We start from the raw sequence: 23,057 nt of genomic DNA, 5'->3' as shown, positions 1-23,057 counted from the left end.
GCCACCATTGCAATTTCAATGATAGGCTTATGTGTTCATTTACTTTATATGCATAACTAGAGGCATTTTGTTTTCCTTGCCTGATTTTATGACTTGAAGCTGGTGACTCTTGTCATCAGTCCCACCTTATCTCAGAAGCCCACTTAAATGCGCACGTTAACTCTCTTCCTTTTCATGAGTGGGACGATGCAGTTAAATGTCAGGGTTTACTTTTTCTTGTCATTTTTAAGTCTTTCCCCAGGATGCTTTGTAAATACCTTTCCTCCTGCCCTTCCATATGGGCTACCATCCTTTTCTCTCCAGCAACCCTTTTGTTTCCCCTAATTATATCCAAAGAAGTGATATGTGATTCTCTGGTTGCTGAGAAGGTGTATAAAGGAAAATACGCAAATCCCAATATTTGGCAAAAGAAAAATATGTCACTAGGAGGTAATTACCTTAACTATCTTAATTGGGGATGAAATGGAGAAATGCTGATTGAATAATGAGCAAGTTAAATATAAAAATCTATCTCCCTGCTCTTTGAGAATAGGGCTATAATTTATCCAGCTCTGTATTTCCAATGCAGGGCCTGGTTCATATAGATTTTCTAATAAAATTTTGTCTCATAGATGAATGAACAAATAAATTCGTAAAATAGAGCCATGATGACTAAAACACAGGATGAACTTGGGCTTGAAGAACTATAATAACAACTCCTGTTTTTATTTGGTTCAGAGCAGGAAGAACTGCAAAAGCACCAGCCTATTGTTTGGGAAAGATGATGTAATGTTTACAGGTAACAAAGAGAAAACACAACTGTTTGCCAACTTTACCATTCTATCAAGATAATCTTGATAGAATCTACAGACTGAAAAACATGGGGCCAGGAAATGGAAGCCCAAAGTAAAGGAAAGAGCAGCAGAAAAACACCTAATTGTTTTGAATAAGCTCATATCCTGGTTCAGGCAAATTATATGCAAATAGACTAGACTGCCTTTCAGCCATATTTGAGGAATTATGGGAAAGAGTAAAGTCCTAAAAGATTGGAGACAGGAAAACATTGCCCTAGTTGTCATAAAAGAAAAGAAGGTGAAGTCTAGAAACTGCACAACTAATTGTTGAATGAATGCTTTAGGAACTCAGTTCAGTGAGTAGAAATTTACCAAGAGCAAGCAGTGGTTCACTGTAAGTCATGACCAGGGAACTTTATTTCCCTTTTAAATAGGACTATGGGCAGGTCAGATTCATGGTATCTAACAGGCATGGGGTGTCTGGATCATAAGAAGGCATTAAACAGACTCTTTCATAGTAATTTTGGGACAAGATGAAGACATGCTGATTGAATTAGAGAGAGTTAGTTTAATCTGTAACTTTTTGAAAGATGGAAGGATTGATTTAAGAATGGATGACAAACTGAAAGATTTTTTAGATACATTCTAAAAGTTTTCATCTCGAAAAGTAATATTCAATGTTCATATCAATAACTTGGATTCATACTGTATGTCTTATTAAATGTGAGGTGTATATAAAAATGGATGATGTGAGTTTGATGGTAGAATTAAGTCCCAAAATAATTTCAGCAAGCGTAACAGTATCCTGATTTCAACAGGGTTTTAAGTATTAACTGTCCTAGTAGAGGGTAGGAGACATGGGGCCTGAGAGTAGTCCATGGGTAAGTGAGTTAGGGGTTTAATTGATAACTAGCTCTGTGAGAGCCAACAATATGTTCTGGCTACCAGAAAACTGAATTTAAACCTTAGAATCTTATTGGAAGTATTAACATCCAATAACCAGAAAATAATGAATGACATTTAAAAAATAGGAGTATGATGTCTGGATAAAAACATTTCATCCTTTATTTTGCAGGACAGACAACATCTGGAACACTGGGTTCAGTTTTAGGTACTGCAAGGTAAAAGGGACTTTGACACACTGGAAGACATCCTACAGACAACCACTAGGGTGACCTGGGGCCTGAATGCACCCTACGAGGAACTATCGAAAGTTCTGGGAATATTTAGCTTCTAAAGGAGAGGGCCTATTGGAAAATGAGAGACATTTTCATGAATATGATTAAGGAGGCAATGACTAGAGGAGAGTGAGAGTGGGGGTCAGGGCAGGGAGGACTTGCATGGGAAGTCTCATAGGGCAGGAAGATGGCCAGGCAATTGTGGCAGGACCAGGTTCCATGGCAGCAGGTACTGGAGGACCAGAGGCATGGCTCGAACTGAAGTCTGGAGAAGAACTAGGCCTGAACTCAGGGAGGTCCAAGCCTGGGGTGGGGAGGAAGGGGATGGAAACAAGGGGTCATGGTACAGGCCACAGAGCTAAGAGTTTGGAGTCCAGTGGAGATGAGACCAGAGCAAAAGTGAGTGGGAACAGGTGTTGGGTATAGTCTGGGCCACCTTAAGGACTGAATGGGTGGGATGAATGGATGGTGTGTTGGACTAAAGGACCGAGAGTGGAACAGACATCCATAGGGAGAGTAATTGCTGACCGACCAAGAGCTAGCAGTGCCTGCTCTGTGTTCATGTTGGGGGATGATGGTAATTGAAAGGATGAGACACGTGGGAGTTGCAAGTTAATTACCACTTGAGAGTCAGACAAGAGGAGTGAGATCATCCCTGGGAGTGGAGACAGTGACTAGTGTTCCCAAGCTTTGAAGCCAGAGTGATTCAGGTTTATTTATTTATTTTTTATTAATTTCTTTTTCCTTACCCCAGTGCACTTTTTAATTGCTTTTAGAGAGAATGGAAGGGAAAGAGGAAGCAGAGAGAGGAACACTGCTCTGAGAGAGAAACATTGATTGGTTACCTTCTCTACATGCCCCAACCGGGGCAGAACCTGCAACCTAGGTATGTGCCCTGACCAGGAATTGAACCCGCAACCTTTAGTTTATGGGACAATGCACCAACCAACTGAGTCACACCACCAGGGCTGGAGTGACTCAGGTTTAAATCTCAGCCTTACCACTAGTCAACTCTGTGTCCTCAGGCAAGTTCACTTAACTTCCTGAGCCTCCCTTTCCTCTCTCATGTGAGGGGCACAATGACACTGACTCGCATGTTGTCAGGAGGAGTAGTGGATTCTCGTGCTTTGCTTCTATGTTCTCCTTTCTTCTTTTTCATTTCTTTTCTTAACTGTGATAGGCTGGTCGCAGCTGAATGCAGTGCCTCCTTTCTAAGCAGAGTCAGGGGCAAACACTCCTACAGAAAAATCTGACAAAGAGGGTGGCGCCAGGGTTGATAGCTCCTTGTCTCGCAGGTCATGGCCACCAGCTGTCATTATCTCAATAGACTATCCCCTTGTCCATGAAATGGAATAGCCTTTCTAACAACATGGTGATTGTACCTAAGAACCCATTCCCCCTCAAGGAAACTACCTAGAGCTTCAGGGAGTTAGTTTAAATGAGATTTGTCTGTCTTTTCTATTTACAGGGCAAGGTGTCTCTAGACAGTAATCACCTTCTTTTTAGCAACCATGTAGGCCAATTTCTTGCCTTGCTCACATCCCCTTTCTTCTCAGACTGTCCCCACGTCCCACCCATTCAGCCGATAAGGTGACCCAGACTGTACCCAATACCTGCTCCCACCTGCTTTTGCTCTGGTCCCATCGCCACTGGACTCCCAAGTCTTGGCTTTATGGCCTGTACCACAACTCCTTGTCCCCACCGCCCCCAGACTTGGTGTTTATGCAGACCTCCCAAGTTCCGACCTAGTTCTCCAGACCTTGGGCATCTATTCTGTGCTCCTCCATTCATGAATATTTTTGGTTCATATTTTTAGGAATGCCTTGGAAAAATATACACATCTTTTCAAAGTAAATAAGCATACTTTTGAAATGGTGAAGAAACAAAACTTTAAATTCAAACGCATATGTAAAGGCCACACCTCCCAGCAGCACTGGTATGCACCGTATTAATGATGCTAAGCTTTGTTCTCATCCTGTGCAAGCTTTTGCTCTTCTGCTTTGGGGGCACTATAGAGCAAGAGTCGTCGGCGGCGGCGGCAGCCGTCCGTCTCGAGAGACGATGGTGTAGCTTCTTAAGAGTCTATCTGCACCGCCGACAATGGCTGTGCAGTCCGACTCGGGAGTGACACGGTATCTGTCTCCTCCCGTGTTGAATCGACATCTTGCGATGACGCTGGAGTGTCCTCTCCAGTGAAGCTGAAGCTACAGAGCCTGGGCAGGGTGATATGGAGGGTCTGCTGTTGCCCATGCAGCAGACCCCCCCTCTCTTCGCAGCTGAAGGATCCAAGGGAAAGACGGAGTCAATACAGCTTGGCTTCAGGTGCGCCGCAGGAGTTGCCGGTGTTGACTACAACGTCAAACCGCCTTAGGGACTCCGGCTCCGGATTTTCTGTCGGGGTTTACTCCCTTAGCCTTTCCCCTGAAGAGGTATGCCACAAGGCAGCGGAGGTTTTTTGGAGTCAGAGTTTTCCTTCTCTGATGTACCCTGACTGGAAGATTGAACCAGCGACACTTAGCTCGCAGGCTGACGCTCAATCCACTGAGCCAAATCAGCCAGGGGGAGAGCAAGAGTACTTATACATAAAGTCATAAAATCAATTGCAACAATGATTAGGCAAGCTTTTAAGAAATCATTTAGAAAAGCAAAGGGAGAACCTAGTTGGATTCTAGGTAGTTTGGGTATTCCTGGAGCCCAGAGGGTGGCCACAGTCTAACGCTGGGGAGCATCAGCACATCAGTAAGCCTGACCCTGGGTGTCTGATGGTGAGCTTGGGGCCTGGCGGAGGGCAGGACCTGAACTACTGGTGAGTCAGTGTATGTCCCTGTTTGACCCCCTTCTCTATAGTCAAATATCTGACCATTGGCATGTCAGTTATGGGTCATTGCTAGACACAGCGACCCCTAATCTCCCAACAGAAGGTGTGTGGCGTTCCTACTAATGCTTCTCCTTAAATTGTTGAAAATGCACCTTGTTTCCCCAAATATGGGCTGTCTCTTCGTGAGTTCAGCTTCCTAACAGATATCCCAGTTCCCCTCCAATATAGTTCCTGTTTTTATTGTTGAGCAAGTTGGAGAGGGTTTCTGTGCTGTGTTCTCTGGCTAAGACCTCCACATTACACAGGGATAATATGACAGCATTTGCCTGAAGGAAGGGGAGTCTGAGCAGAAAGAAAGGCGCAGAGTTGCTTCCTCCGCCTGGGGCAGTGAGAAGGTGCCTGTGGGAAGAAAGGGAAAATTGGTTTCACTGAGGCAGCACTAGAGAGGCATTTTATTTATTCGTTTATTTACTTATTTAACCATCACTCGAGGATATGTTTAGAGAGAGAGGAAGGGAGAGAGAGAGAAAGAGAGAAACATCAGTCTGTTACCTCCTGTACGCGTCCGAATGGGGGACTGGACCCGCAACCTAGATATGCTCTCAACAGGGGATTGAACCCGCAACCTTTTGGGACGATGCTCCAAGCAACTGAGCCACCTGGCCAAGGCCAGAAAGGCATTTTATTTTACATAGTTGAAGTGAGAACAAAGGTAATTCAAAGTTTGATAACCATTCCTTTGTTCCATGATTAGAAAATGTAGGCCTACTCTTTGAAAACAGGGCTTCACAACCACCAATGGAAACACTTTGTAATTTATTCTCATGTTTACATCTCAGCTCAGCAGAGAGAAAACAGAGATAGCTCATCGGTGACTTTAATATTAACATGTACCAAGGGAAACATGAATAGTATTTGGCTTGAATAGAGAACATAAAATAATGAGAGAAATGTGAGTAAATTATTCTCACAGTGACTCAGTAATTCTGATGCCCCACATGAATCATATGTAGAGGCCAAGCAACTATCAATACAGAGGACACTGTCCCAAACAGAGGGACAGACCTGACATTCTGTAATAGCTCTCTTTGTTATTTATGGTCAAAAACACATGATCTTTGGAACATGTAATTTATTGCTGAAGTCTATAAAAGCTGGCCTTCGGCCAATGCTTAAAATAGCTCTTGCAACTATCTGGCAGATGGAGAGATTATTGCCACAAGCCTCCTGGGCTCACCCTTCTTCTCTTGGCCCAGACTCAAACCTGGCCTCCAACCCACCACCTCACACTGCAGTCCAGAGCAGAGTACCCCTCTCCCCATATTTACTGGGAGGCCTCCCCAGCACAGACCCAGCACCTCCACACCTTGGTGTGATGTATCTTGGCTTCTCTCTTTCTCAAACACCACCAAACCAAAACAAACCAACCAACAAACAAAAACCCATTATTTTTCCATGCTCCACAGCAAAGGCTGAGTCATAAAGACCTCCAGTCATTTCAGGACTTTTTCTTCCACGTGGGAAAGGATTTCATGCTTGACTGCATGCTGATGTCTCCCGCTGCCTCTACGATGGTGTGCAGGGAGCCTCCTGGCACTGGGGGGCAAAGGAGGCTGAAAGTTAAGGTTTCGTTTGTGGTTCTGCCACTAATGGGCTGTGTGAGCTGGGCAAGACCCTGTGCTTCTCTGGGCCTTGTTTCTCCATCTGTATGGGGCTGGGATTGGGTAGGGATCAGAGGCTTTCCAACCATTCTGCAAAGATGCTTCAGGGGTTCCACAACCTCATGGAAATATTCAAACATCTTTAAACAGTAATTAGACAGCAAGAATAATCGACGAGACTGTATTCTAATTTAACCATAGGAGAGATGAGCACATTAATCTGTGGTTCTATGTGAACTTATTCTGCAGCCTTGGAAAAAAAATCTTGTCTGGACACCTCCCATGCACATATTTAAATATGTGCACTGGCCTGGAAGGTTGGCAGGGCTCACCGACCTTGTCTTAAAATCAGGGCTGTGCATGTGATGCGCAGAGCTCCTGTGTGCCATGCTGGATTCAGGTCCTTGCCAAGCACAGGTGCGCCTGCCTGGCACACACTCTCATTACAGTCATTCTCACTTGTGCAATAATCAGTGAGTGCCAAACATGTTGCAATGTGAAAATATTATGTTAATGGGATTTCTGGGTGCTTATTGCCACATATATATAATCTTCAAGCTTTAAGGACAGATTTATCAAAGTGTCTCCTAAGATTGACAGAAGATTGTTAAAACACTGGAACTATTTAACAGTTACCTATGTGGCAGGGCCTTTTGAACTGAGTAACCAAAACAACAAGTTATTGTAGACAGAAAATATCACTTTCTCCTCATGTCCAAATTTCAGAGGAGTCTCCTGTTCATACTTTTTTTCAGGTTATAATGAATACACATTATAAGTTTGAATTAAAATTGATTTATAGTAATAATATATATGTTTATATTTTACAAATATCAGGATCCAAGGTAAGATTTAGTTTGAAAGAAGAGAGATGCTTCTTACTAAAACTGTGTGCAGTCCCCTGGGACAATGGGCCTTTATACTTCTGCTGCTCCAGCTGAGGCCATCCCCGTAAGAGAGACACCTAATTGGTGTGATTAGGGGCCACCAGAAGGGTCCCTGATGTTGATGTGGTTTTCTTTACCAAGAGGCAAAGCCTTTCTTGACTTTGATGAGGCTGAATAGTTATCATGCCATGCTTTGGGGAGAAATGTCCAGAGAAGTAGAAATTCACATGAGGTGGAGAAGATTGACATTAACCCCTCCCAGAGAGTCGGTTTTGGCTGCAAAAATAGAATAGAAAAGATAAGGTTCAAGGACAATGGAAACTGGAATTTTCTGACATGCCTCCAGGGTTTTGACAACAGAATATTTGTTCTAACTCTAGAGAAGATGATTTCCTGGTAATCGGGGTGGCGTGGGAGGCTCAGGATTTATAGAGTGCCTGCTATGAACTCACTGGGCTCAGGGACATTGTCACATTTGTGATCTCTTCATTCTTGTCACAACTTTGCAAGGTAGTTATGATTATGTCCAAATTACAAGTGAGGAAGCTGAAATGCTGAGAAATTAAATAATTGGCTCTAAGTGTTCTGCCTGGTTAATGGCAAATGGGTATTGAAACCTTGGTCTTTGCTTCACATTCCACGGTAGGGCAGAAGAGAAAGCCAATAGCCTCTGTTTCGTTGGCTCTAACTAGAATGAGATGTGCTTGCCATGACCCCAGAGGTTTGTGCTCATAGACGAGATGAAATTGAAGGTAGCAGGGTATGTACCATAGGACTGAACTCATTAGCACTTCGGCTTGGCCTTTGCAGGGCATCGCACTGCACACTGAGCTGAATCACATCTTCTGGTTCTCCTGTGGAGAAATGTAGATGGAACTCCTGGAAGGAAACATTGAGGGAGAAAGCAAGATGTGTCTGATTCCCTGAACCTATTCTTGTGGAACTTTATATTTGTTACTGATTGGTAATAGTCACAACAACTCCAGCTCATTCTAGTTACTGATTTAATTGGGGTCTGCGATAATGTCATGTGGCTGCTATTCCATACACAAGTCTCTGCAGATGTCGCGTCCTGGTGGGCAGAGGCTAGCCATTCAGCAGCTACCCACTCCTAGCACTGGACACACCAGAGCTCAAGCAGTTACCCCTGCAGAGATGGGGCCCAGAAAAACGCACTAAAAACTCCAAAATCTCCACTGGTGATTTTGTTGTAATATAATCAGGGTTGAACCTCATTACCTAGTACCTAATAGGTGATCAATTTCTTTTTCTTGAGCAATTTAGTAAATAAAAATCGAATGTGCAGTGACCACAGAAATGGGCCACTGAGATCTGCTGCAGGAGGATAATTAGCTGGTGGCCCCAGCTGCGGCCTCTTTGGATTCAGAACTGTGTTTGCACAAGACCACGCTTCCTGTGGGCTGCTTCTAGCCCATGACAGAGCGCGGTGGGGATACTCGTGGAGGCCCATTGCTGTGAGATGCAGGACTCCTCTAATGGGCAGCTTTGACTTGAAGATATCCTACCTACCTGTCATAGGCTGATTTGTGTCCCCCAAAGTTCTTATGTTGAACTCCTAACTCCCAGTACCTTAGTATGTGACTATATTCAGAGATAGGGTCTTTAAAGAGCTAATTTAGTTAAAACGAGGTAATTATGGTAGGCCGTCATCCAATATAACTGTGTCCTTATCAGAAGAGGCGATTAGGACTTGGCCCTAACAGAGGGAAAATGGCACGCAGATGCAAGGAGTAGACAAGTGTGTATGTGTAAGAAAGACCTCAGAATAAAACCGATCCTGCCAACATTTTGACATTAGAATTTGAGTCTCTAGAACTGTGAGAAAATGTCTGTTGCTTATGCCATGCAGTCCATGGTCCTTTGTTATGGCAGCTTTAGTAAACTAAATTCAGCAGCTTAACTGAAACGTTCTTAGAACTGTGCTGCAGTCTGAGACTTCCTCCCCAGCCTTCTGGTGCTCCCTCTCTCCTTTCATAGGTGACACACCTGCCCTGGGCCTGAGGACTCTCTCCACTTCCTCCGGCTCCCCTACTTCTTTTCCTCACAGATGTTTCCCTAAATCTATGTCTTGCATGTCAAAGTCCATGTTGACATCTGCTTCTTAGAGAATTCAAACTACCACAAATGGGAAGAAAAAAATTATTTGCAAATGGAACATCTTCCTGAGATTTTTTAAAAATAAATTCTACTACTAGGTGATAGACTTTTTTTTTTTTAAGTAAAAAGCTCAAATTGTTTTTGGACATAAGTCCCACTTGCCAGTATAGATAGGTTTCCTGCCCTTACTGCGTTTCCTGCCCTGATCTCCTGGGTGCCATGGCTGTTCTGGGATGCTTGGGAAGGGAGAAAGTGAAATGACCTCCATCTGGTCGGATTATAGCATGCCAGCCCTGGAAAGGACCTCAGAGATGATCATGCAAGTCCTGCCCCTCACCTCACACCTGGGGAGACTGAGCACCCAACGGGGTAAGTGTCCAATTGATTCATCTAGGGTCACAGAACTGACAAATGATTGTTATTGGTAATTCTAGGGATTCATTTCTTGTCATAAACTAGAGACTGTTATTTAAAATGATGTATTTGGATAACATATGAGTTACTAGTCACTTCTACTGGTTAATGAAATACTGACTTTCTGGTCACACATGTGACCAGAAGGAAAGATGTCTTTCTGCCTTTCACTGACACCTGGGGCTATTTCTAGGTACCCAGCTTCTGAAGCATGAGAATCGGTTGTCTTTTTATGAGCTGTCACAGAGGATAAAGCCTGGCTCAGTGACTGAGGCCACAGTATACCCATACAGAAGAACAAGCCCTGCCTTGTGAGGGCAGCCAACTGAGGAGAGTCTGCCTCTTCATCTACCCGTCTCCAGCACATCTGTGAGCCCTCGCCAGCTTGGGGTGGAGCTAGAAACACAGGCTTAGCTTGAGTCCAAGGCCCCCCACTGTTCCTGTTTCTTCAAAACCATTTGTTAGTGACCGGTATGTGCTGTCAATATGGAAGATGATCTTAACTGTTAGTGAGATGGGGTGCTCTGTTTTCACATACCTCTCTGAAGCAGAAGGCCAATTTAGACCAGAGTCACAGGACAAGAAAATCCACAATTCCTGGGTTAAAAGAGGCTTCAGGGCCCAGATGGTTTCTCCTAAAACATCAACAACTTCGTAGGCAATGATGAAGCAGACTCCATCTGTTAAAGAAGGGAGTCCAGCCACTGTAACAAAAGTTTACTTATAAAAACAGACAGCTCGCCTGCAGCCTATAGTTTGCCAGTTTAATTTTTTTAAATGTTGCATAAAATATTAATTAACTGGTAGTTGAGTTTTTGGTGCACCCTCAAATCTCCCACATGAGATGAGCCCCAGCTCTGGGGTACCTGTTGCTTTCTGTCCAGCATTTATTCCCCTCTTCCCTGGTACCTTATGCCAAGTTTCCTTTGAAAGAAACCCCTCTGTCTCTACTCTTAGCTACATGGTTTGGGTGGGATTTACCCTAGTTTCAGGAATAGGCAGAGATTGGCTTAAATTAGGCAACATATTCCTTCCCCACAGGATGGTTGGTTCAAGGGGTGAGCAATTAAGCTTATCCAAGAAGAGTGAATTTAGAATTTAAGCTGAGAATGCAGAATACAGACACTTTCTCCTCTTGGGTTTATGGTGTGAAATTGTATGACCAGGAACTGCTGGGACTATTAGAAGTGAACCTGAAGCTCCAGGCCACCCTCTGGACCCTGTCATAAAAGGAATGCAGGGTGGGTGCAGGTTCTGTGAGGTCTATGGGTTACACAATTTTGGCACTCTCTTTAAGAAAGTGAACACATAATTTCAAGTACATAAGTAAGTATTAAAGTGAATTAACTTGAATGAGAAAAGAAGTCATAACAAATTGCAAATTGGAAAGACCTGAGAAATGCTATAAACATCACAAAATCCAGGTAAATAGCACACCATTTTATTAATTAATATCTGACACTCCTCTAAAGTACCTTTTCCATGTTTTTAGCTGCATACTATTTGATATATTTATATTACAAGATTTAGTCATATTTTAGAGGACAAAAAGATAGTATTTTCTTTTTTAGATATGTTTAGTGATTTTAGAGAGAGAGGAAGGGGGGGCGGGGAGAGAGAGACAGAGAGAGAGAGAAGGAGACATCAACGTAAGAGAGAAAATCAATTGGTTGCCTCCCATACATGCCCTGACTGGGACTGACCCTGCAACCTAGGTATGTGCCCGGATGAGGGATCAGACCCTCAACCTTTTGGTGTTCAGGACAACACTCCAACCAACTGAGCCACCTGGCCAGGACAATACTCTTTTGTTTAGTATGGATGATTAAAATATTTTATTATCAATAGTGTAGAAAACTTTGTTTCAGTGTCATTACTTATCATTGGTAGGTCATGTAACACTTTTAGGATTACTGTAAAATATGAATAACTTAAGATTCATTTATTTAATGGTAAATTTATCTCTTATTTAATTCCTTTCCCCAACATAAACTACATATTAGATAATATCTCCCTGCCTCTTAAGACCTGTATAAGACTTAGACTCAAATTCCTGTCCCAGACTTTGTAAAACCTAAAATGCCCTCTCCAACATTTCTGGAATACCTAGGTAGGGCCTTATATACTCGTGGTAGGTATTTTGGGGTAGCCAAGCATCTATTCACTCTATTTTTACCGACAGTATTTTTGGTCTTCCCTTCCCTTCCCCACTATGTAGCTGAATGGAAACCAGTTCTGAAATTTCTGATTGGAGCACATATTCCATACTCAAAACCAGTAATACAATGCATTCCTCCTGGCCATTACCTTTGGTTCTGGGATGGGCATGAGATTCAGAGTTCTTCATACTCAATTAGTCTTTTGTTGAAACTTGGGGAAGAGATGCTTTCTCTCTCCTGAGAAGGTGTGAGGTCAGAAAAAGTATTCCAAGTATCCAAAGGATTGCAGGAGAATGTGAACTAGGTTGGAGAGAGGGAGAAACGGGGCTAAATTTAGCCTTCTCTGCTACTTTTGCGATATTTGGGAAAAGGGATTCATATTCTATTGTTAGACTGACAGATGTCAAGCTTCCTGCCAAAGGAAAGAAAACACTAAAAGGGAACTGAGGAGGATGAACTAAAGGCTGAATTTGATTCTCTTAGAAAGGGGAAGACATCCAGCTTCTTGACCTTTTTAAAAAATCCTCACCCGAGGACATTCTTTTTCCACTGGTTTAGAGGAGGAGAGAGAGAGAGAGAGAGACAGAGACAGAGACAGAGAGACAGAGACATCCATGTAGGAGAAACATCAACCGGTTGCTTTGCTGCATATGCCCCAACAGGGGATCAAACCCAAAACCTGGTCAGGTGCCCTGACTGGGAAAGGAACCTGAGACCCTTTGGTATATGGGACAAAATTCCATCAACTGAGCCACACCAGCCAGGGCCAACTTCTTGATCTTTAAAAGTAAATGATGAGCCTAGCCACGGGCTAACAATATGGTGTCTTTATAGCCAAATAGGGTTATAAATATTAGCCAATGGCCCCTCTACTTTAAATCACATAGAATGCTTAAGTTGGAAGGACTGGTCCTTCTTATAAACCAAGGTTTGAAAATGCTCAGATTTTTTTACTAAAAAATACATGTCATATTCAATGGAAGTCTGACTTGTAATTTTTTTTTTAATCCTCACCTGAGGATGTGTTTATTGATTTTAAAGAGAGAGGAAGGGAGAAAGAGAAAGAGAGAGAAAAACATGGGTGTGAGAGAGAAACACCAATCAGTTGACTCCGTAAGCACCCCATCTGGAGCTGGAACCCGCAATCTAGTATGTGCCCTGGCTGGGAATTGAGCCCAAAGTCTTTTTGATGTACAGGACAATGCTCCAACCAACTGAGACATCCAGCCAGGGCCTGGCTTGAAGTTTTTATTAATCTTGTTTATTAAACTTCCCATGTCACGGGGAATCCCCATCTATATATAGAGCTCACGGAAACTCAAAACACAATTAGTCATGTAGCCTCATGATCTCCTAAGGTACTTTCACATTCCAATCATGATAGTCCTTTCCTCAGTCTCTGTTAGTATGTTTATGAATCTATCTTTCCCACTAGACTCCTTCAAAAAATCTTGCTTATATTGTGTTTCCCCAACAATGCCTGGCACATAATGGGCACTCAAAGTAAGCTAGACAGACTTAGGGCTAGAATCATAGTTCTTTCACTGCCTGACTAGATAGCCTTGGACAATTATTTTTTTAAACTTGTTTTGCTGTTATTGTATTTTAGTGAACCATATTAAACTTTTCATTTTGGAAAAACATCTCTGGAAATCTTTAGTCTCTGAATCAGGTCCCCCAGCTGCTAGCCTTCTCTAACAAGGACTCTTCTTATGCTTTTACTAAAGTGGTGGGGGTTATTAGAGAGAGTCTTTCTCACTTTACAATCGTGTCACTTAAAAAAACATTTTTACATACATTCTCTCTTTAGTCTCAGAAATGTATCCCTCCTCCTTTCAAAGATTATCCCTTCTACCAGTGCTCTTAATCTCATTCCCCCGTGGACAAAACTATTTTAACCTTTATGTAAGCTTCCAGCACACACTTGGTGCAGAATATGTGTTCTTCCCTCTGAATGAATGAAACTAAGGGAAAAAACTGATGATTTTCCAACAAATTATTAAGGACGGGTGTGACAAGAATCCATGATTTTTGGACTGTAGGCCCAAGAATCTTATGTGCCCATCCTTCTTCAGTCAAGAGGAAATCATCAGTGGACCCTGTCTCCCAAATCCAGCTTTCTCATATTTGACAGGAGAGCTGTAACCCATAGCAACTCCTAACCACAGTGGATAGAACAGTATACAGAAGGAACCCATACACAGCTGATTAAATATTTGAACAACTCATTTTGTAATGCTACTTCACTAAGTGCTTACCTATTGCACCAAAGCTGTTGGCAATTAGAGGGCCTAAAATTGCCTTAGAATGCAAAGGCACATTCTTCACTGCTTAAAATAGAAAAATCACTAATGCTCTCCTGAAGGACGCAAATAGAGATGTTGGGACATATGCCACTTTTTAATGACTCAGCCAGAGACAAGTTTATGTCAATGGGACTGCTTTGAGGTTGCCCAAATGTTACATGACAAGCACTTGTAAAGCATGATTTAGCACTTGTGTTCTGGTCATAAAACCCAATGAGTGTAGAAGCTAAGGTTGGGGTTTTCATTCATGTTAAGCTCCTAAAGAGCTTTTGGGGTGTCCATAGCTACCTGACTTCCTCTGACGTCAATGAATTAGGCAGACTTCCTCTTAAACACATAAAAAAAAAAAATCTAATGAGTGAGAATTTTCCACTCATGTGGAGCATATTGGGTCATGACCAGAATTTTATTTTATTTTTTAGGAAATGGAATGGAATGGCATAGAATAGAAATATATCAGCATCCATCACATGTAGTAAGACTAAGGGATATTCCATGCAACATTTGTTTTAATTTCATACATGAAATGTATTATGATATAAATGTATTACTTATTGTGGGTCATGATTTAAAAAAAAAAAACCACTGAGTTTGAGAACTCTTTTGTTTTTAAGGTGATTTAACCAAATGTTTGTCTTCATCTACTGTCACAAACATTTCAGTGAGAATTAAATATATCGCAGTTCTTTTTGGTAACAATACCTACTGTTTGTTGGATACGTATTACATCCTGGAAGTGTGGAAGACGCTTGATATCCCTATTTTAGCATTGAGCAATCTAAGGTTTAAAACTGTTAATTGAAAAAAGAAACCTGTTCATTGGTATGTCCAACATCATACCACTAGCAAACGCCTCACTCTAAGCCCCACCTCCCTTTCCTTATGCATAGGATTTTAATGGAAAAAATAATTAAGTACAGCATTTTAATGAAAGAGTAATTAAGGCATTTTCAAAGCCTGTTGATTTGGGTTTGGTAAAGATATGGGCCCTTTGGATTTGATTGTTAGAAATTTGCCCTGCACACACAAAGATCTGGACCTCTTAGGAGAATACTGGGAAACACAGGGGTAAAGGAATAGACATACAAATGCCTAAAGATGGACTCAAATGAGCAAAGGAAGATAAAAATTGAAGACATTCTGCAACAACTCTGAAACCAGAGAAAGGTGCCCTCTACATTGTGTGCTTGGAAGAGTTTCTATCACATAAAATCACCCAGGCCCAACTCATTGCTGCATTTACTGAGAAAATAAGCACTTACATCATGGAAATTCCTAGCCTATCTCCCTTGCTGGGTCCTACATTTCTCAATTTAGAGCAGCATTTTTCAACTGGTGTGTCACAAGAATTTTTAAAACATGCAATACCTACTTATTTAGTCAGGGCCACTGACCATTTTTTCCTTAGTTGTCAAATTAAAAAATGGCAACAGCCAACACAATAGCCATCCAGTGTGAATGAACCAAAATCATACCTATTGTTTGTCAGACAGGCAAAATATATGTATTTTTGGTGTGCTGCAGAATTTTAGTGATTAGTTTATGTGTGACATGAGATGAAAAAGGTTGAAAATCACTGATTTCGAGGGTTGATAAACTACCATCTCTAGCCCTAAATCTCTGTCTCTCTACCTCCGTATCAACATATGCCAAGAGATACCAGTGTGGGTTTCTGTATCCTGGGCTTGCTTGCTCTTAGAATGTTTCCTTTTTCTTTTCCCCTTCTTAGCTCCGTATCCCTGGGGACGAGGGTCGTAGAGAGCAGCGTAGGGGGGTCAGCAAAGGTAGATGATCCCTGCAGACTGTGTTTCTCAAGTTCCCACATCAGCTGGCTGCTACCAATGGGAGGTACTGGTGGAAGAGATTGGCAGGTAGGAGGGGGAAGCTGGAGTATTTCTTTGCTTCCCTGTAACTCAGGGGGCGTCTCCAGCAGCAACTGTTTTTCCTCTGTGTCTCCAGCGCCTATAGGCTAGGCCCACCACAGTCCCAAGTTTCTCCCATTTGTCCTTCATCTAGAGGTCATAATGCTTACCTGCTGTAGCTAATCTCTGAGTTGACATGTCACATTTTATTGGCTCTTTGCTTTTACAACGCCTGTGTAATTTGTTCCCTGCATTAAAGTCCCATGGTTTTAAATACCAAGGGCTATTTCTATTCTTCTGGTTGGTCCCTGACTGATACAGTGGGGTGGGTGGGGCACAGGCTCAGAGCCATCTTCAGAATCCTAATTAGGTTCAGTCAGAACACCTTGTTGCATGTTTACGTGATATAAATAACTACAGCCAAGTGAGTGGGCAATCAAACAATAAAGTGTCTGAGAAACTACTGACATGCAGGCTCTGGATCTTGGATGACCTAATTCTTCAGGCAACGTCATAGCCGCTCTCCAGGCCCAATGCTGTGCCGTGGACTGACATCACTGCCTGGTGCACAGGGCCAGCTGGACTTGCTCCCACAGCGCCAGGAAGCGGGGAAGCACTCCACCGCCGCCGCCACTGTCGAAAATATAATTGCTGTTCAGTGACTGTAGGCCAAAAAAAGATCTGGCCTGGTTGTAAGAAGGTAAGTACCCGGATACCCCTGGGGTTTCCAGGCAAAGTGTATTCTTCACCTGGCCTTGGCAGTTTGTTTCTTTTGATTTTATAACAAACGAATTATGTGTGGAAATAAAATTCATAGGAAGTAAAACCTACCTATACTTATTACTTAAGAAAAAGTAATGTAACACCACAACTATAATACAATGGAGAAATAAAATAAACGCAATAATAATACAATTTATTTTAACATGTAAATGTAAGGTACGATTTCACTAGAAGACAATGAATTTGTCAGATAGTTGCACCTGTGCATAATAACTGAGTCAGCCTTTAAGAGAAGGAACTGGATAAGATACCTCTGGATATTCCAAAGTAAAGGAGAGTAAAAGCAGTAAAAGACACTGAAGTAGGAACTAGTATTAGGATACATAATAAGAGCAGACCAGAATTATTTATCTGTGATAAGAGGAAGTAGGAAATAACCGTAATTAAAGTAGGGATAACAAACATGCCAAGATAAACTACGCTGACACAGTGGAGAAAACGAGGAAGCCTCACTAATGATCCGGGACTATTTATAGGTGTAGCATCAATTATTGCCTTTGGTATGAGATGGACTGAGAAGTGACATGGTTTCATGGAAAACACACTTCCTATCTTGAAATCCTGCCACGTGTGGAGTATATTTTTTCCCCTCTCTAGTACATTATAAAAACTTTGGGGACCATATACTTCAACAAGTGATAAAGATAGACTGGGAAAAAGATCAGTGACTCAGAGAAGACATTGAAGGTCACTACTAGGGTAAGATGGAAAAAAAGCAGGCAACTCTAAAATAAAGGTATAATTTCCATTTGGTACTAGGTATCTTATCATTGTTCTAAATAATTATAAATAATGATGGTAAATTTTAAATAGTAAAAACTTTTATTAATGTCATGAGATTCTTATATTTAATATATAACCATATTTTAATAATAATTGGATCCAAATCAGCTAAAGAACTTGCTAAATCTGCTAAAGGAAGCCTCAGATCCCTTTTGTTACATTTTTACATGGGACAGGTATAAGTGCAGACTAATACAGGTGTGTACAGCACAGCAAGCATGTGGCATGACTCTCCACAGTGATGAGCATTTCTTGGTATATTTCCAAATAAAACAAAATACAAATGTCCTTTGATTTTATTCTTGGGAAAATCAGCGTATATATTAAAACACAGCATAAACAATTTCATGTTATATGTAAAACAGAGCTAGGTTGTTTTTCTACTATGTGAATACCAGATATAACATTAAAGAAATGAAGCCAGACTTGAGAAAATTCTTTGTTGTATGGGACTGCCCTGCTGATTGCAGGTCATTTAGGATCCTCAGTCTACCCACCAATGTGGACAGTGTTTCTCCAATCATTGTGCTGACCAAAATTTCCTCTTCAAATTAAAAAAAAAAAAAAAAAAAATCTCTGAGATATATCATCTCATTGAGAACCACTGCCTTTAACCCATAAAATGATCTAATCAGCCTGTTCCCCTTCCTCTCTCATGCTGCAGGCAATTCCAGGTGCTGGGATGACAGCTGTTCCCAGCGCCTGGTTGATGTGGCTTTCCTGGGATGTGATCCAGCTGCTGTAGTTCTGCACAATATGAAAGGCCCACTCTTTCCCCTACACCTCTGCTTAGGAACAGTGGCCCAATGACTGGGTTGTGAATAGAGAGAGTGAGGAGCAGAGGTTTCCATCATGTGCCACACTGAGATGATGCAATATGAGTATATTGGCTCCTAAACTTTTTACCACAAATGTAATAATTGCTTATTCAGCGGAATTCTTCTTGCTGCCCCTACCCCTTCCAGTGACTTAAGGGACTTTCAGGGAAATTAATAAGCGCCTATTAGTTATCTATTATGTGCAAGGCTCTGTGCTTAGCTCTGAAGGGGAAATATAAAAGAGATGAAAACATGGCCCCTTGAGAAACTCATAATTTAAGTTTGTGAAAAGAAAGTATGCTGTACATTGTCCTGGTTACTGTTTTTGGTCAACAACATGATGTTAGATAATTTACTTAATCTCCCTGCAGATGGTTTTCCAATAGAGACTCAACTGATCTTCTACCAATGTCATAGAAATTGTGTGAGATGCGAGGATTTGGAGAAAGATAAGGCAACGGAGACATTAAAAATAACAGGGGTTTGCAAGATTTCCTTCTACATAAACATAACTTCTTTAGAATTTGAGTCTTGCTGGGAAAGTACAGCCTCTTGCCTTTTAAGAGACTTAATTGTATCTGGGGGCCAGCTGAAAGACATATCACTTTTCAGAGTGTCTACCGAGCATTTTCTTCCAGTAATTTCCTGGTGAGCTGCTTTTATTTTTCAGCTGAGAATGTACACAGGATGTGCCCTTCACAGGGAAAACTACAGGCTATAATAAGGGAAAAGTGGGTGGCTTTAATTACTCCTTTGACATAACTGCAAGAATCTTCACCTCTGCCCTCATGATTCAAGTGAACTACTAAAATTGTCCCATAGTGGGAAGATGAGCAAACCAGGCAAAAGTCCCCAGGAAGGCTAGCATGAGATCCTTCACTGTACTTGTCAAGGTTCTCAGTTGCAAACAATTGAAACAGACTCTAGTCATGTAAGCAGAAAAGGCATTTACTGGCAAAATATTCGTTTCTTATGGGATTTCTAGGGAGACTGGGGGATCAGGCTTGCAACATGAGGGAAACAAAGAGGATCTGTGTAATCAGAACAAGAGTTCAGGGTACATCCACCACTCAGTGAGTCCCAGTCAATGAAGATGCTGACACAGCCACCATAAGCCCTAATCCTGGCACTGCCACCACTGTCCCCACTGCCATGGAGAGCCTGTGCTGCCATCACGTCACCTGGTTTTGCTTCTTTGAGTCCATATCTGGAGACGTCTGATTGGCCATGTCAATCAAGGCTCCTGCTCTAGTTACAAAAAGGACTGGAAAAATGAGTCTGGCCTTTTCAGCTTCTGTGGTGACAGCTAGGCTCTGCATTCTACCACACCTCAAACTCAAGGGAATTCTTCATATGCAAGGTCGTTAATAACATGCAAACATGCATTTCTCTCATGGAATAACTAAGGAGAGTAATTGGATCATGGATGTAGTTTATATTATTTAAATCTTCATCACTTTTTAAATCTTCTTCCCTTTTTTTCTAAAAAAAATTTTTGTAAATCTATGCAGTATTTGGCTGTTTCCTCAAACTCATAGATTTGGAAATATATGCCTTTTTAGCTATTTAATTTTTTAAATTAAAGTTATAAAGATACAATTGGTTAATCATGTTTTATAAATAGTATTCTTGGAAAATCAGAGTATATACTGTATACTCTATTGTGTGCTCACCACCTGAAGTCTAGTCTCCTTCTGTCATCTTGTATTTGCCCCGCTTTACCTCTTTGTTCCCCCTCCACCCCCTTTCCTCTCTGGTAACTACCATTCCGTTGTATGTATCTATGAATTTGTTTTCTCATTAGTTTTATTTATTTGTTTCTTTTGGTTTTATATCTCACATATAAGTGAAATCGTGAAATCCATTGCACTCCTATACTCTAACAACAAGATATAAGAAAGAAAAGTGAAAGAGAAAAAACAACAACCCCATGTGTAATTGCAACAAAAAGAATAAAATACCTAGGAATAAACTTAACATAGTGAAGGACTTGCATACTGAAAATTACAAGACTGTTGAAAGAAATTGAAGAAGGTACAAAGAGATGAAAAGATATTCTGTGTTCACAGATTAGAAGAATTAACGTTGTTAAAATGGCCATATTAACTGAATATAATTTTCCTTGCTTAAGAAGCCAAGACCTGGGAATATAAATTGATTCAGCCACTATGGAAACAGTACAGATGTTTCCCAAAAAATTAAAAATAGAACTACTGTATGATTCAGCAATTCCACACCTGAAGGAAACAAAACACTATGTTGAAGAGATAGCTGTACTCCATGTTCATTGCAGCATTATTTACAATAGCTAAGACATGGAAACAATCTAAGTGTCCATTAATGGCTAAATGATAAGGAAAATATTACACACACACACACACACACACACACAAACACAGAGAGGACTATTATCTGACCATAAAAATAAGGAGATCCTGACATTTGTGAACAACATAACATGAATGGACCGTGAAGGCCTTATGCTAAGTGAAATGAGTCAGGCAGAAAAAGGCAAATAACATGTGATCTCATTTATATGTAAAACCTGAAAAAAAAAATGACCTCATAGAAACAGAGAAAAGATAAGTGGTTGCTATAGGTGAGGGCTTAAGATGGGCAAAAGGTACAAACTTCCAGTTTTAAAATACTTAAGCCCTGGGATCTAATGTACAAGAGCATGGTGACTCTAGTTAACAGTACTGCATTACATATTTGAAAATTGCTAGGAGAGTAGCTCTTAAAAGTTCTCATCTCAAGAAAAAATATAGTCATATCTGTGGTGATGGATGTTAACTAAACTTACCGTGGTGATCATTTAGCAATATATCAAATCATTATATTGTGCACCTAAAACTGACAGAATGTTTTATGTCATTTAGGGGGAAGAGAAGAAGAAGAAGCCAAGATAGTACTGAAGCCCTGGGTGTGTCTTATTGGCATGCTATGTCTTTCATTGCATTATTCTGCTAATCAAAACACTTTTCTACTGCCCACCAACAGTGAGTCCCAGCCCCTTTCATTTCTTTGCAAGGAGCACTCAGTCTTTGTAGGCTACCCTGCCCTCAAATGAATGGACACTTGTCAGTCTATCAGTGACTTTTGCCCCAAGACTCTAGTGTTCAGATGCTGAAGAACTGACTCCTTTCTTTCTTCCTGGTGTGGAACTCTCTGGTAGCTTTCCTCAGCATATCTCTATGGGAAAATCAGCCACAGAAGTGACCCTAAGCTAATGTGGCCAATGTGTGGACCTCAGCCTGTGTGACAAGAAAAATCATTATGATCTGAATGTTTCAATTGTATAAATCGTGGTCCCCAACCTTTTTGGGCACCAGGGACTGGTTTTGTGGAAGACAGTTTTTCCATGGGCCAGGGTGTGTAGGGGATGGTGTTTCAGGATGATTCAAGCACATTATATTTTTATGCACTTTATTTCTATTATTATTACATTGTAATATATTTTTAAAAATAGTCATGCAACTCACCATAATGCAGAATCAGTGGGATCCCTGAGCTTGTTTTCCTGAAACTAGACAGTCCCACCCTGGGTGATGGGAAATAAATAACACCTGAAGTATGTTGCTTATGTCCAGTCTACTCTGTAATCTCATTTGGTTTCTGTCACTGCCGAAAACCCTGCTTCCCGAAGGTAGGATATTGGAAACAGAAGCACGTTTTTCAGTGCTTTTGTGGCAATCTCAGGATATTCTGCCTTGACTTTAATCTAGAACATATGGAGATTTGAAATTGTTTCAAACATACTTTTAAGGCCATTGTCATATGCAGTTGATCCTCTTGTAGCATGGACAAGGTCAATTCACCTGACTTATTCACAAATGGGTCACAGATCCATTCCTTCCAAGTTTGGGAGTCTTTTGTGGTTGGGAAGCTGAGATAGGTGATCACGTACCAGCTCAGAGAAAGAAGGCCCTGGTTCAGTCTCTTTCAAAATCTCTGCTAATGTTTGAAACATGTCAAAAATCCCAGTGTTCACTCATCACCCCCATAATTTCAGTTTGGCCTTGAATGCAGCCACTTTATCTGCTGACTTAAGCACATTGTCCTTCTCCCCTGAAGTGACAGATTGTTTGCATTGAGCAGGCTGAATATGTCACACAAGTAAGCAAGTTTTGCAACCCATTCTGTGTCACTGCAATGTGCTGCCAGTGGAGACTGTTTTTCTAAAAGAGGTCTCTGGAGCAGTTCCCATAACTCAAAAACTCTGTTAAGGGCATGTACTTTAATGCGGTTGATCATTTTAATCACATCCTGCAAAACATTGTTAAATTCAGGTAACATTTTTGACTAGCCAGCATTTCACTATGAATGACACAGTGTATAGACTCACATTCGGAAATGACCTCTTTGACCCTAGTAGTGAAACCAGAAAACCATCCAGTCATGGCAGTTGCTCTGTCCATGCATATACTGACACAGATGACCAATTCAGTTGTCCTGATATGTAATCATTGAAAGACTTGACTATTTCTGCAGCTGTGG

General features: G+C 41.4%; 1 protein-coding gene across 3 annotated transcripts in view; it reads left to right on the top strand.

Annotated features, from left to right (window-relative positions):
• The window catches only part of LOC150016591 (uncharacterized), a 30,661-nt gene extending 15,857 nt beyond the window's left edge, over window positions 1-14,804 (top strand). Inside the window, exons 3-7 of one of the 3 annotated variants that reach the window (XR_016510058.1) lie at window positions 1,849-1,894; window positions 2,728-2,837; window positions 9,719-9,804; window positions 10,043-10,320; window positions 14,737-14,804. Coding sequence is in view for 1 of the 3 variants with exons in the window: in XM_090272022.1 (XP_090128148.1) it covers window positions 1,849-1,894; window positions 2,728-2,837; window positions 9,719-9,804; window positions 10,043-10,164 (364 nt within the window). In the remaining 2 variants the exon portion in view is untranslated. Of the gene's footprint in view, window positions 1-616; window positions 779-1,848; window positions 1,895-2,727; window positions 2,838-9,718; window positions 9,805-10,042; window positions 11,750-14,736 lie in introns of those variants that run through there. The other 2 variants (XR_016510059.1, XM_090272022.1) reach the window with 2 other exon arrangements.
• The last annotated feature ends 8,253 nt before the right edge of the window (window positions 14,805-23,057 follow it).

Source organism: Furipterus horrens, unplaced genomic scaffold (assembly GCF_987537825.1).
Source record: "Furipterus horrens unplaced genomic scaffold, mFurHor1.1.pri manual_scaffold_3, whole genome shotgun sequence".
In the NCBI taxonomy this organism is placed as follows: domain Eukaryota; kingdom Metazoa; phylum Chordata; class Mammalia; order Chiroptera; family Furipteridae; genus Furipterus; species Furipterus horrens.
Note: the sequence above shows the minus strand (reverse complement) of the source record. Positions and strands in the feature narration are given on the sequence as shown.